This window comes from Penicillium hordei (assembly GCF_028827395.1).
Source record: "Penicillium hordei strain IBT 12815 chromosome Unknown utg000001l_segment0_segment0, whole genome shotgun sequence".
Lineage (NCBI taxonomy): Eukaryota > Fungi > Ascomycota > Eurotiomycetes > Eurotiales > Aspergillaceae > Penicillium > Penicillium hordei.
In genome coordinates this window covers 6075077-6089943 of record NW_026623142.1, presented here as the reverse complement: position 1 = coordinate 6089943, position 14867 = coordinate 6075077, and the positions used below count along the sequence as shown (strand labels likewise).

The 14867-nt window shown below is 48.6% G+C and overlaps 6 protein-coding genes across 6 annotated transcripts; 5 read left to right on the top strand and 1 right to left on the bottom strand.

The window, feature by feature from the left end:
• Positions 1-252: 252 nt before the first annotated feature.
• On the top strand, positions 253-627 carry N7537_002333 (dolichol phosphate-mannose biosynthesis regulatory protein; the record flags this gene model as incomplete). Its single annotated transcript, XM_056893391.1, has 3 exons — positions 253-255; positions 309-389; positions 442-627. The coding sequence occupies 3 exons, from the start codon at positions 253-255 to the stop codon at positions 625-627; spliced, it is 270 nt and encodes an 89-aa protein (XP_056758386.1).
• A 1311-nt stretch (positions 628-1938) lies between these two features.
• N7537_002332 (uncharacterized protein) lies at positions 1939-5343 on the top strand (the record flags this gene model as incomplete). Its single annotated transcript, XM_056893390.1, has 1 exon — positions 1939-5343. The coding sequence occupies one exon, from the start codon at positions 1939-1941 to the stop codon at positions 5341-5343; it is 3405 nt and encodes a 1134-aa protein (XP_056758385.1).
• A 1574-nt stretch (positions 5344-6917) lies between these two features.
• Positions 6918-10256, bottom strand: mph1 (3'-5' DNA helicase; the record flags this gene model as incomplete). The annotated part of the gene is made up of 1 exon (XM_056893389.1): positions 6918-10256. The coding sequence occupies one exon, from the start codon at positions 10254-10256 to the stop codon at positions 6918-6920; it is 3339 nt and encodes a 1112-aa protein (XP_056758384.1).
• Positions 10257-11202: 946 nt separating this feature from the next.
• N7537_002330 (uncharacterized protein) lies at positions 11203-11864 on the top strand (the record flags this gene model as incomplete). Its single annotated transcript, XM_056893388.1, has 3 exons — positions 11203-11268; positions 11382-11634; positions 11689-11864. 3 exons carry the CDS (start codon positions 11203-11205, stop codon positions 11862-11864), a joined length of 495 nt encoding a protein of 164 aa, XP_056758383.1.
• A 496-nt stretch (positions 11865-12360) lies between these two features.
• Positions 12361-13068, top strand: N7537_002329 (HD domain-containing protein; the record flags this gene model as incomplete). Its single annotated transcript, XM_056893387.1, has 1 exon — positions 12361-13068. One exon carries the CDS (start codon positions 12361-12363, stop codon positions 13066-13068), a length of 708 nt encoding a protein of 235 aa, XP_056758382.1.
• A 392-nt stretch (positions 13069-13460) lies between these two features.
• On the top strand, positions 13461-14596 carry cap2 (F-actin-capping protein subunit beta; the record flags this gene model as incomplete). Its single annotated transcript, XM_056893386.1, has 5 exons — positions 13461-13489; positions 13632-14011; positions 14080-14349; positions 14421-14468; positions 14523-14596. The coding sequence occupies 5 exons, from the start codon at positions 13461-13463 to the stop codon at positions 14594-14596; spliced, it is 801 nt and encodes a 266-aa protein (XP_056758381.1).
• Between the last annotated feature and the right edge of the window lie 271 nt (positions 14597-14867).

Sequence of the window (14867 nt, the reverse complement as noted above, 5' to 3'; positions counted from 1 at the left end):
TAGAGAGGCCTCCGGGATAGAGAGAAGGTTGGATTTACACCGGAGGGACGGTGGCTGCAAATCTCAGCCGGACTGAGGTTGCAAGATGATTCAAGGACGCAACAGGAGAAAGCTCTAGCGGGATGCACGTGACCAGAGGCCAACTAGGAACAACGGGAGCTCCTGAGATTCCCGGTAGTTCTGTCCAGCCCAGGATTCATCGACGTTGCTTCATATTTCTTTTCTTTTTTAAACTTACCGCTCCTTATCAGAATGGTAAATTATCTAGTCCCAATCAATGGACATACCCCCCACTGACTATGCTTTAGCTGGGCCAACTCGTGGGATCCGTCATGCTTTTGGTCGCGACTGCGATCTTTCTCTACTACACTGCGTGGACCCTGTTGATGGTATGTTAATTGATAATAATGTTTGGGTTTTCATGCTAATGTTTGTCTACAGCCCTTCGTCGACCCCGGCCACCCTCTCCACGACATCTTCCCACCCCGTGTTTGGGCCATCCGCATCCCCGTCATCCTCACACTCTTGGCTTCTGCCGTGGTAGGCACCTTCATTGGAATCGTCATGATCAACAGCAACAAGAAGAAGGCAGCCAAGGCCAAGGCCGCGGCTAAGAAGAAGACCTAAGCGACAGTGGACATTATACCAGAAGAGAGCGTAACTCTCTGTGACAGCACTCTGTACCATCAACCATTCCGAAGCTCAGTGGCTATCAAAATACATTTCAAGTTAATTAATTTTGTTATATTGAGTGCCTTACTAACACTTTCACGCCGGATATGCTTTGGACACCCGGAAGAATAGTGGAGGATACAGCGGCCATATATGTGAAATTATATGGACCAAACACGTAGCCCAAACAAAAGAGCCTGAATTTCCCGGCTCAAATGTCATTTGCCATCAAAGCCTAGACAAGTCGTCATCTTTGCCCATGCTGAATATGTCCTGTGACCTCGGCTGGAGCCAACGATGACGCCAGCCACTCCTTCAACAACAAAACAAACCAGGAATGTCCATTCCGGTGGCTAGGAAGAACACGGGTGGACTCGGCTGTTGGCTTCAACCATACAGTACCATGTCAAAAGCGGTAAGGAGGCGATATTAGCAGCAAGTAATGACGAGGAGCCCAGTCTGGACAGACCGCAAGATATGACTAAGAAGGTATGACTAAGACAGCCTTATCGGTGTTTGCATAGTTTGACAAGTTTCCCCTCATATGCGCATTGTTCATGTCGGCCACAAGGTACATTGTAGAGTCGGGATTGGTGAATAGAAAAACGAAGATAGACAAAGGAGTAAAGGCCGAGAATCAGATCATGCTTTCATTAGGAATGACACTGTCAGAGGGTTATTCCGTGCTCTGACTCAGGCCCCCCTTTATTACATCCTATTACATCCTATTACACCCTAATAGCCCCGTACCTGACTGGTGACCTGGGGTCAGCTCCCCTCCCCCTCTTCTCTTATCGCGAACCATAACATCATCCTTCTTCCTTCTTGACTCATCTTCGGACTTCAACCTTGGAACTTGTGTATGCAAGTCATTTTGGATTACATTTTTCTGCACCGGCTTGAATTATCTCAAGCTGTTGCTGTGTTGTGCTTATCTATCAAAGCTTCCCCGCGCGTCTAGAGTGATCTCCGCTCTGGATACGCCTTTCGTGGTGTCTGCAGTCACCACAACCCCCTTTTTTTAAAGAATACCGTGAATACAGGTATACACTCCCAGTTCCTTCCAGCTGTTGTGATGTTCGATTATTTGACTAATTCCATAAAGCTACCCTCCTCTTTAGTGACACTTCCCGCGGTCTCGGTGCCTAGTTAGGATCTCAAACAGAACGATCCTACATATCCGTTCTCAGACCACAAATAGGGTCCTGAGAGCGGCTTTATTCTGTTACCTCTCTATCGCCTCTCACCGAGGCATCATCTTTTTGAATGCTCCCGGCCGCATCTGACGATCTCATCCGCCAGCACAGCCGTTTGCCCGAAGACGATAGTTCCGTCGCCCCGGACCAGAACCGGACCGTACCAGAGCATGAACCAAGTGCGAAAGGCAAAAAGAAGAAGGGCAAGAAGAACAAGGTGGCCAGAGCTGTAACTGAAACCCCGCCGGATGATATGTATGTATTCACCGGTGACTGCTTGGTTTCTGATGAATGCGTGCCATTAACGCCAGATTGCATGGATAGCCTCCAACCATCTGCCCCACCACCAGAGGAGCCTCTCTCCTACCCAGACCCCGAACCCCTTATTGAGCATCATGTAAATCCATCTATCACGTCGCCTGTTCTGGACGTCCTCGATTCCTTCGATGAGCCAGCAGGCGACGATCTCACTAGCCGCACCGATACATGGGCGCAGTCGGTGCCTTACGGAAAGAGCCCTCCCACCGATCTTATGGATGGGGACATACCAAGTGCATCACTGCCTAGTGCATCACTGCCTAGTGCATCACTGCCTAGTGCATCGCCCTTGAACTTTCCAACAATTCAAGAAAGGGGTGGCTTCGGTCATCCTTCCTCGGCATCTCCCCAGACTCGAACTTTACCATCTAGTTATGGTAATGGCTACCGAAGTAGTCTGAACTCGAGGCAACAGTCTATGGACAGAAGAAAGAGTCACTCTTACGGGAGCCCAATGAGCAATCACGCGCCTCCCCCTCATCTTCCTCAAGCACATTTCTTCGGAGCACCAGGCATGGATATCCTTCCAACTCAGAATCGATCACCCACCGACGGAAGTTATTCATTCTGTAGTTTTGATACGCTGCCTAGCTTATCATCTAAAGGTTCGCGGACAGGAATAAACGTCTTGCTGGTTGGGACAGATGGCACCGTGGAGATCCTCGCCATCGAAGATCGTCGAACTCGGCTCGTGGGGCAAATCACTGGATTAAATGGCCGTGTAATCGAGGCCCAACTCTTGTCTGGCAATCCCTCCAGCGACCCATTTGCATCGTCCCGGCCACATGTGGCTGTCATTGTCCATGGACCGTTGCCACCACACGAAGAGGAAGGTCGAGTCTCGTCTGCAACATCGGACGCAAATGAAATCCCTCCTTCGACGATTCGCGGTCACTTTAACGACAAGCGCCCAAAACCAGATGACATTCAGTTCTACCAAACCAGAGTTGAAGTTTACTCTTTCCGGACCGGCGAACATGTCTCCACGTTGTTTGCAAGCAAACCTGTGCCATGCCTGGAAAAATTTCCTGGCCTCCCATCCTTTGCACCCTCGCCCGTCGGAAAGTTAAAGCTCTTCACAACCGGTGCTTACATTATCTTAGCATCCGGGGTCAGTGGGGAAGTCTATGTTTATAGACACGTTCTATCCCCGGATACACCTGCATACCAGTGTCTGGGTAAGACATGGACTGGGGTTCAGTCCAAAGAAACCCGGCGTTATTCTGCTTCTTCGAGTTCTACAACCGATCCAGAGGGGACTCGAACCGACTCTCCTCGGGGTTCTTCTGCCCTGGAGAGACCCATCTTAGCTGTGCAAGGGAGGTGGCTTGCATTCGCTCCCCCATCTTCGGCCTACAGGGGATCGATCCAGGGTACTGTGCCTTCGAGTTTGATCCTCGGCAAGGTACCGGGTATTGAAACTCGCAGTCCTCCAGCTGTCCCGTCAGTGTCGTGTGCCACAGACGTAGGCGAAGGGGAAAGTTTCTTCGACAAAATGGCAAGAGGCGTTGCCCAAGAACTTGTCAGAGGTGCGCGTTGGATGGGTGATCAGGGAATGCAGGCCTGGAACAATTATTGGAACACCCAACAAACATCCGGCACCTCTCCACGCCGGCCACCTCAGGGACCAGACCCCCAGACACAGGGATATGGATTATTCCCTCCAACTCATGCACAGGATACACAAACATCAGCCACAGAACCTGACACAGTATCCATCATCGACTTGAGACGATTTGAAGACGGCACAGATATACGGAATGTGTTTATCCACCCAGTCTCGACGTTCCAGGTCCCTAATGGTTGCAGCTTCTTGTCTCTTTCTCCGAACGGCTTGATGTTGTTCACAGCGAGCAAGAAGGGCGATGTGCAATACGTGTGGGATCTCATGCAGTTCAAGCACTGTCGGTCTATGGCTTTTATGGCTGATGACCAGATGGGACAGAACCCGAATGTGCGCCAGATTGCTAGATACGCGCGGTTGACTACATCTAGTATCGTTGATGTGATTTGGACGGCGCCGGTGGGTGATAGATTGGCCGTAATTACACGTAAAGGCACCGTCCACGTTTTCGACCTACCACGAAGCGCATTTCAATGGCCCCCATTCCGCCGCGCAAAGCCTACTGCAAAGAAGCCCCCAGCTACTGACCCCATAGCAGATGAGGTCACTGGTCAAACTGCCGGTGGCAACCCGTTGTCGGCGGCTATGAAGTTGGTTGGCGGTAAAACGCAGCCATTCTTCTCCGCTGTTCGGGGTCGTGTCCCGTCTACGGGCGCTGCATTTCCCAATATGAGTGGATTTGCGTTACCTTCTGCTGCCAGCGTAAAAAGCGGGAAAGTTGTCGCTGCAGGCCTGAGCAAGTCAATGGGCGCCGCAACGGGTACTGTGAATACTTTGCGTCATGTCGGAGAGAACCGTTTACACTTGCCAGGGCTAGCTCGAGACCCTGCGCCTTCCCGGGTGACGTGGACTTGCAGCAAGGGCGTCATATTCTTGGGTGTTGTGGATGGCGGGTACTTCAAAATGTACCGCCTCAAGCGTGCTACTATACCCGGCCACAAGAATCGACAGCCTCACTCTGTTGTCGGCGGTAAGGAGTCTCAGATCAAACTGCCTGACAATCTCCAGGGTCCTTGTGGGCCGGCCCCTTTGTCTACCTTTGATCCGGAACTAGCTGTCCGCGCCTCTCTTGTTCTCCCTTCGGTCAGTTCTCAGCCATCTAGTGCTGCAAGATCGTTTTGCCAGCCTCTCTCGCAGGCTGAGATTGAGACCAATACCCCATATCAGCCATTCCACACGGACCAGCGAGTTGGTTTGAGCGTCTTCTCCTCTAGCAGCGATGCAAGTGAGCCGAGTGGACAGTGGGTGTTTGGAAATGATATCCCGCTGACCAAAGTGCATTTGAGGTCATTCAACAGCTCCAGCGATGACCATGGCGATGATGAGGATGAGAACGCCGTCATTCATGGACATTCGCTTGGGGCTGGTGGTGATATAGAAAACCTCATCACTCTTGGAAACAGCACTGGCAATGTGGAGGAAGTTGTTATTACCACCCGCCGCAAGAAGAGACACTCTACTCCACTGAAAACCGACGACGGTTTCTTTGAGGACGATTGCGAGGTGCTTGACTTTGCTCGGGACCGAGTCTGATTGACTCGATATTCCCTCTTTTCTGTCTTATTTTTTACTCTACACTCTTTGCATTGATTTAGAAGTTGTGCTCGCGCGGCGTCGCCGATCGCAATCGGAGTCTGGTGTTTCTTCCTTCTCTCCCCCGTCCTTTCGATTTTATCTTGCCTTGGCTTTCTACATACTAAACACTTGCATAAACCCATACTATCTATCTTTCTCTCGAGGTGGGTTGTTTTCGGCTTTCTGATTTCTTTTCTCTCGAATTGACCTTACACGTTTGATATCGTTCACAAACACACAAATACCCAAATACCCAGATCCAGCCCCGAACGTTCTTGGAGTTTTATGTTCTGATAGATGGGAGGCTCGGCGATGATTTACAGCCAGGTTTGTCTCTTTTTTTCTTTTACAGCAATGGGATTGATATGCACCCTTTCAACAAGCCCCAAGCTAGAATGGAATACAATCACCAAGAAACAGATAGCTGCAAAACACCAAAAAAAAACAATGTATTCCATATATACATATCACGTAGAAGTGGTATCAGGGAAGAGATATCAGGGAAGAGATAGATAGCATTAAATGTATTCCATCATTATATAACACGATCTTACAATAACAGTGACCAACTTTTACTATATATAGCCGTGGCTCTTGACCACCTAGTTCTATGCAACGTCATAAGCATTTTGAAAGAAGTTCGCTTTTTTGGCTCATTTGCAAAGGTATATAGTTAATCGTACATTCGTACCCGTTTCATCTATACGTTGCAGACATAGCAGTAGAAGTTCTTGACCTTGAACTACACGCATTATTCTCAACCAAAGGTCGTACATATAAAAGTCGTCTGGACAATTCAGGCTTTTGCCATCTTGGTATACATTTGAGAACACATCAAAAAGGACAATTGAAAGAAAAAAGAAAAAAAAAAAAAAAATCCAAAAGCACATTGGAGGGTACTCACATATAACATCTCTAATGCCATTTTTGGTCCAACTAAATCAGATTATTGCAGTCTTACGTCGCCAAGAACGGACGCCGCATAAGTCATTATTACAAGTACAGTATCATAGATAAAGTTTTAAACAATATGCTAAGGACGAAATATGAGAATATAGGAAAGGAAAAGGTGTGTAGGGTAGGCAAGCTAGATTAACTTGAGATATCAAGGTGGCAATACGAGTGGTTTATAGCGGCAGTCAGCCATTTGGGACTAGGCAGGTGAGATCAGCTTACCGATTCATACATTCATACTGATTTCGAACTGTGTGATAAAAAGCCGTACAGCCATGTTTATCCTTAAGATTGGCTACTACAGAATTCACATCTAGGAGAGCGACAATACTCACTTATGAATAGGACCTAGGGATGTACCTCTTAGACTATGTACCTTATAGTAATCGTGGCAAGCGGATTAAAGCCATACACGTTTCGTTATTATAGACACTACAGGATAAATAATCTAGTACGGATTTTTTTAAAATTGAACGATTTCATAAAACTTATCAACTGTATGCAATGCCATTCCTATGTTCGAATGCGGCAAGAATCTTCCCATATCCAAATAGCATCCAACGCCTGTCTCTATTTCATCACTCATCACTATCTTCAATAATTGGTCTGTTCGGTTTCGGACCTTTAAGTTTCGACCCGCTACTAAACAAAAGGCTAGCATCCATCAGCTCAAAATCGGAGCCAGAATCACCAAAGTCATCATCATCTATGAAGGCAAAGGGATCATTCTTCTGCTGTGGTTCACGATCGGGAGATAACACAGAAACAACCTCCCCGCTAGCGGGGGTTGTAGTGGCCTTGGTGAAAGCTCGTCGAGCAGTACTTTTGGACGGTGTTTTCAAGGGCTTCGGGTTGCGCCGAGGCTTCTTAGTTGAATCACCCTGGACCGTTTGACTGGAGCCATCTGGCGAGGGGGGTTCGCGGGGTTCGCGGGCCAAAATCTCTTTGAATCGATGGTCACAGTCAGGACCGGTCTCGTGCATCTTCTGTAATGCTTTTACCATGCGTTGCGTGAGAGATCCATGCTTGACGTTCTTTGTGGGTCTTTCGGTGAGTTGCAAACGTGGAAAGGCGTCGTTGCGAGGGAATCGGATGAACTGCGGAGAAGTGGCACCGATGTTCTGATAATGGTGTTCAAGGTCATTTTGCTCGCCCGTGCTAAGAACAACATCCTCCACCGATGGAACATCCACAGGCTCGGGTGTGGGGGTTCGGGGTCTCTTTTTAGGGATGGCTGCTTTCTTGGGTGCACTGGCTTTCTTTTTTTGGGATTTGTCACTACCCAAAGTCGAGGCTCGAGTAAACCCTGTCTCTACATCATCTGGCATGTGGAAAACCTTGGCAGGTCGCCTCGGTGCTCGTCCTTTGCGTTTCGGCTCGGGGAGTTCTCGCTGCGAGTTCTCCGGAGGTATATCGATATTTCGTTTATCAGGCACTGGATGGACGCCCGCGGGCAAGATGCGCGCAGAACGATCGTCGTGAAACGTGAACCGAGCGCCACTGGCAATCATTTGCTGCATCTTTTCGTAATTATCTTTGGCTTTGATGTACGAGTCTTCTTCTTTGCCTTTCATCAATAGTAGAGTGATGTTACCAGCCCGCTTACGGCCAGTTCGACCCATGCGCTGCAGCATGCGAATGGGCGATGCTGACGAGTCATAGCACACGATTAGATCGACCTCTCCAATATCCAATCCTTCCTCGCCAATGGAGGTAGCAACGATCGTGTTGTATGTGCCTTTCTTGAAATCCTCAATGATTCTGAGCTGTGTCTTCTGGTCCATGCCTTCAGAGCCTTTGGCACTTGACTGACCCACGAAAACATGAGGCCGAATCATGGGCTCGTATCTTTTGAGAACTCTCGTGACTTCTTCGGCACTGTCACGGAAATGCACAAAGATCATGACACGAGTGGCAGGGTGACCAGTGCCGTCAAGCAACTCTTTCCCTTCACCCCTGTCCATAAAGTGATTTAAAATAACGGACTTGAGATATTCCAATTTCGGATGGCCAATGAACTCTGAATTCTTACTCCATGGTTCAAGATGGCTGAGTAGTTTCTTGAAACTATCATCTTGTACAACTTGCTTTTGGTATTTGCCACCTCCGCCTTTCTGTCCCTCGGAGGTTGATTTGAAATGAATGACATGGCGATAGAATGGCACAATGCCATGGTATTTGAGGAGGTCAATGGCGTGGGCCAAGCTAGCAAGAACAGTAAAAATGGAATTGACTTTGCCTTTCAAGCCGAAATTAGCATTCCGACCAGCGTCGGACTGCATCCATTGCTGCCTCGCCACTGTGAGACCGTACGCAGTCAGTCCCATAGGGTCACGTCCCCAGTAGGCGTTGAGAGTCCGGAGTTGGTCAAGCAAGGGCTGCAAGGCAGCAGACATGAGATCCATACAGAAAATCATTTCGTCTGAATTCTCAAATGTTTCGATTTCGATATTGCGAGCGTGAACGTACTCGCGAATGTCGATCGAGTTTTCCGTACGGATTTCGACACGTGCTATGTCTAGGCCATCAATAACCGCCTGTACCGATTCGACTGTTGAGCCCGGTGTTGCTGTAAGTGCGAGGACGCGGAAACTGTTGTTGAAGCGCCGAAGGAATTTGACAACCTCCACATATGCATACGCACCCGTCGCGCGATGAGCTTCATCAACGACCAATAACACGATTCGCTTGGGATCGGCGATTCCGGTTTTTAGGTCGTTGATCAGTGTTTGGGGTGTCATGAAAAACACTCGCTTTGATTTCCACTCTTCGGCGCGAATTCCCGGCGATGCCCCTCCTGTGAGCATGGACGACTCCGAACGTGGGATTCCGGCAATATCCAAGCAGGCCGATACCTGCTGCGAAACCAAGGGTTTCGTTGGTGCTACAAAAATAATTTGTGAATCTTTCGTCCAGCGAAACCAATTTAGCATAATTGTAGCTGCTATGAATGTCTTTCCCAAACCCGTTGGCAAGGCCACGAGTAGATTATGAAACAGTCCTGCCTGAGTGATGTTGAACTGGTAATCTCTGGTTTTACCCAAGTTCGTGGGGTAGACCCATGTATCCAAAGCATCTTTGGCAAGTTTGTGTTGCGTCGGTGGTTCGGTCCTCTCTGACGGGCCACGGTCTTGTTGACGCGGTACCAAGACCTCAGGGTTTGGAGCAACCATGCCGAATAATGTGCTCTGTCTGAGATGTGGTTGTCGAATTGGGCCTCGGGGTTGACTGAATTGCGTGGATGCAGGATGGACTGGTCGTGCTACTGGTGACAATGATGGCGAAGAATCAAATGCACCTTCAGGTATGTCCTCTAGCTCAAGCGGAACATTCGCCGACGTGTTTGTCTTTTCCGCCGGGGCAAGCTTTTTGAGAGCAGTATTGTTTGATAAACTTTGGGGGCTTAATACCGCTCTGGTTGTTTTCTCCTCCTCAAATGAATCTAAGGAAGCTGCGATAGCGGCCATCAACTCCTCATCATCATGGGTATAATTCCTGTCCTGTCCACCATCGCCACCACCATCTTGTAACCTGGTTTCAAATTTTGGCGGAGAAGGTTTTTTAACGGGCTTCTGCCATCGTGGACCTCGTATTCGTTCCGGGCTTGAGGAGGGTTGGGTGAGTTGCGTGACGAACATGTCATTTTGGACACTAGCCTGCTTCAGTACACAGCTCTTATTTCTGGGGCGATCCTGGTATTCTTCGAAGCCATGAGATGATTCTTGGCTCCGCGAGGGCAAATCATCATCCTCCATATCAGAGAATGTGTCGATCGAAGAACCGTCATCCTGACCTTCGCGCTCTTCCCCGCGATTTCGAATACGGCGGCGTTTTGCGGGACGGGAGGGGCCATCGGGGGTTCCAGGGACTACGAAGTCGTCATCGTCGAAGTAATCCGACTCGGAATCTGTCGACATCGCGTGGATAATTGAAAGGCATTCCCATTGCACTACATATGTGCAACGGTCTCGCGTTGCGTCGCGTAGTCAGGTGACGGGTTATGTTTGTATGGTTTGCACTTGACCCTACTATGTATTGCCCAGTTAAGCGCCAATCTTTGAATGCACTTCATCTCTCAAATGGCCAAGCCTAGATGAACTACGGGGGTATATGCTACCTAAATCGGTTTGAGAAATTTAAATCGCACACTTGTTTATCATATTGAACATGTGCCTAACCCCATCGCCCCTTATGTTCCGTTTCGATATTCCACATGACAAACAGGAGCCCTATTATTGTGTACAATGTGCTCTGTACTGCTTACAACCCCAAGGTTGTCTTTTCTGCTCTTTGTGACTTTCAAGGTTCTCCTGCCAAGCCCTTAGAGCCAATAGGAGTTGACAATATACTACAGTGAAAAAGAAATTGGTCCCTTGCTCACACGCTAATGCCTGGAGTCAATCAATATTGTCCAATTTGACAGTTTTGCTGTCCCCCAAGGCCTCAATTTGCGACAAAATAAAAACCCCCTTCCTAAGGGGGAAAGGGGGAGATTATCCTACACGATATCCTTGTCCGGGAAAGTAAGATCATCGTGCATCACCTGGATGGACTTGTCCGTCGAAGCCAAAGCGCCAACTCTAACATCCTCAGATTACATCTGAGACATCACGAATGGGAATTTGTGGCATACCCTCTTTTTTTTTTTTTTGTCTCTGGGGTTTGTTTTGAGGCAAAGTCCATGACAGATCCAAGGGCGTCCGTTTGCCTTGTAGGCTTGTTATCAATAATATTTAATACTTCTCTGTCTGCCCTCCTCCCACCCCATATCTCTGCCACTCTTTTCTTCAATAAACCGTCACTACTTCCCATCAATTTTTCTCTTAGTTGATTTAATCATTTCTTGATACACTTTCACCCAACATGAAGTTCAGCATCCTTGCTCTCTCGGCCTTGCTGGCTTTCGCTGCTGCCGCAGACACTACCACCGTGAGCTGAGTGCGCAAAGAGCTGTAAGCTATCCTTTCTCACTCTCGCCTTTAGTTTGATACTAATCCAGCTCAACTCTAGGCGAAGCCACGGATATCTGCTGCACAGCCAAGTGCTACCATGTGCCCTGTCCCAGCGAGAACCAGGTAAATGACACCAACGACTGTGTTTCTGCCTGTCCCAAGGGCACTGGCTCTCCGGCCGACATCCAGAAGTACGCCGAGTGTGAGCAGTCCTGCTATAACTCGCACTTCTGGGGTGGCAATGGCAGTAGTGCAACTGCTACCCACTCTTCCACAACCTCCACTGGCACCGGCAGCACTGCCACACAGACTAGCTCCGACTCGTCGAGCACTGATTCCAAGAGTATGTATATATTCATAGTTGTTAATACGTAACTCTGCTAACATCAACATTCAGCTTCGGGCAACAATGATAGCAATGAGAACAACGACAACGATGACTCTTCCTCCTCGGGCACTGCTACCAGCTCCTCTGGATTCTCGCAGCAGACCGCTAACGGTGCTGCTAATACCAAGCTCGGCGCCTCCGCTGCTGGCCTCTTGGGCCTGGTTGTTGCTGCCTTTGCTCTGTGAGCAAGATGGATTAGGTCTTCGGTATACTGCCTTGTAATTCGGCATGGTCATACGGGACTGTACTTGATCTGGATATATGAGGGTCCTGTTGGCCATGTAACATGATTTTACTTTCTTCTGTGTGATATGGAGCCTTTTTTTCTTTTTGAATCGAGTGATAATAATTTTCAACTGGTGTACTCACATTCAACCAAAACCTTGTAAAGTAATCTCTCGACAGTCTATTGGTCCTAACCACAATGCCTTCTTATGGGTTGACGCGAAAAAAAAAAAACGAGTCGAGTATCATTCACCGCCAAATTTGTTTACTGCGGGGGAAATTCCGTGTTTTTCTTCAAAATACGGTGCTGTTGGCTAGGGACATAGCAACGAATAGTTACCTTCCTATAAAAGTTCAACTTGCCCTGTTTGGCTTAAGTCCTGGGTACCATTCAATTCGTACCATCGGACCGAAAAATCCCCCAATTCCCCAACAACCGGATTGAAAGCGCCCACAATGGATGATACCAGCGAGGAATTCCAAGCGCTCTTCAGCGAGATGTCTGCTTTCGTGACAGACTGCATGTCAGGACACGACCCATCTCATAACCCAGCACATGTACACAGAGTGGGGGCGCTCGCCAACAAGATCCTGGAAGCAGAACGGGCACTGCACCCGACAACACAATACAACGGGGCAGTTGTCAAACTTGCAGCACTGTTGCATGACATTGGTGACAGAAAGTACCTTTCCAAGATGAATGCAGCTCCTGGAAGCGAACAACTCGACCCAACGACGATGGTGCAGCATGCGCTCCTTGCGCGGGGTGCGACGCCAGAACTCGCATCCAGGGTGCAGACGATCGTGTCACATGTTTCTTATACGACTGAATGCAAAGATCCGACGTTGATCCGAAGGATGGTTGAGGAGGATGGGTTTGTCGAGCTTGGCGTTGTCCAGGACGCTGATCGACTTGATGCCATTGGAGCTGTTGGAATTGGCAGGTGTTTTACCTTCCTTGGAGCTGTAGGGAAGAAGTACTGCGTCGATGGGAAATGGGAGATGGATAATTCCATTGAGCATTTTGGGGACAAGTTAGTTAAGCTAGAGGGGATGATGAAGACTGCCACGGGGAGGGCGATGGCTAGGGTACGGACGGAGAGGTTGAATGTCTTTGCAGGATGGTGGCAGGAGGAGATAAGTCTCGCTTCTGGTTCTCCCTGAGAGACAGAAAATTCCATTTACATATATCCATGGAAATTTATTTTCTCCATTACTTGCAAAAACTCTGAAGATCCAATAATCCGACAATGGTCTGTCTTTCCTATTAAAATCTTGTAAAGTGGGCGTATTTCATACGGTAAATTCAGAATCAATTCAGAATCAAAGATAATGAAAGATACTCAAAAAAAATGTTTCGATACACATATCTGTAGCTATATGTTTGTGTGGTCTTTTCTCGTCTGTTTATAGATGCTGTCGAAGGTGATATACTGCGCTTGTTATAGATATCACGTACTGCCACGCAAGTAGCCCGAAATATGCACGCACCTCATCCGCCCAAGATCAACACCGCCATTCATCAAGCAACAGGTATACAACCAACCTTCGCAACCATGGCTGATGCACAATTTGACAGCGCGCTGTGAGTAACCCATCTCACAATTAATATGGCACTACAGAGCCCTTTACCTCCCAACCATGACACCCGCCTTGACAATCTCAGACCCCGAGGCAACCCCGCCCAATGCAGTCGGGGACAAGTGAACTAACCACCCCTTCTGCAGCGACCTCCTTCGGCGCCTGAACCCACGGGATACTAAGACCAACTTGCAAGCCATCACGTCAATTGTCCCCGAGCTCACCGAAGACCTCCTCTCCTCCGTTGACCAGCCCCTGGAGATTCGCCGTTGCCCGCAGAGCAACCGCGACTATCTACTCTGTGACTACAACCGCGACGGTGATAGCTACCGGTCACCATGGAGCAATGAATTTGATCCTCCGCTTGAGGATGGTACCGTACCAAGTGAGCGAGTGCGCAAGCTCGAGATTGCCGCCAACGAGTCATTCGATGTTTACCGCGAGCTGTACTATGAGGGAGGAGTGGGGAGTGTGTATTTCTGGGATCTGGACGATGGATTTGCCGGCGTGATTCTATTGAAGAAGGGTGCGTTATTGAATGACCACAGATTACTTTCTACGCTTTAGATTGCGATTGACTGTTTTTTTGATTAGGTGTCACCCCGGGTTCCCAGAGCTCCGGCGAATGGGACAGCATTCACGTTTTCGAAGCCACCGACCGCGCTCGCATGTCCCACTACAAACTCACTAGTACCGTTATCTTGCACCTGTCCAACAAAACTGAGGCTCTTGGTGATATGGACCTCAGCGGGAACATGACTCGCCAGGTGGAAGTGGATCTGCCTGTGGAGTCGGATGCTAGCCATGTCGCCAATGTGGGCAGGCTGGTGGAGGATATGGAGTTGAAGATGCGAAACTTGCTACGTATGTTTCTTTCTCTCATCGCCATTTAATGGCTTGAGGGGTTTATGCTGACCTAGGCTTTCATATCACAGAGGAGGTTTACTTCGGCAAAGCAAAGGATGTCGTTGGCGAGCTCCGAAGTAAGTGGATGCATATAATATCCATGCCATTGCAATATGCTAACATGAACCTAGGCTTGGGTCCATTGTCTGATGCGAACAGAGACCGGGAAACCCAGCGGGAAATGATCATGTCCATGCAGAAGTAGCCATATTTACTGTTCCGACAAACATCCTGCTCGGCTAGGCTGATGAACTATACCTGTCGTTGCGTTTTCGTTTTGTATAGCGTAGTTCTGTGAATATACTCGAACACCGATCCATACACACTTTTCGCCTAGGATTGGTTACATTATACTTGGCACTCTGTAAATATACTCATTGTATTCGTAGTTTCCATGCCCGTGGCAGGATATAGCCTGGGGTATCATAAACGCATGAAGCAAAATCAACCAATCGCGCCGAATGAACAGATAGCAC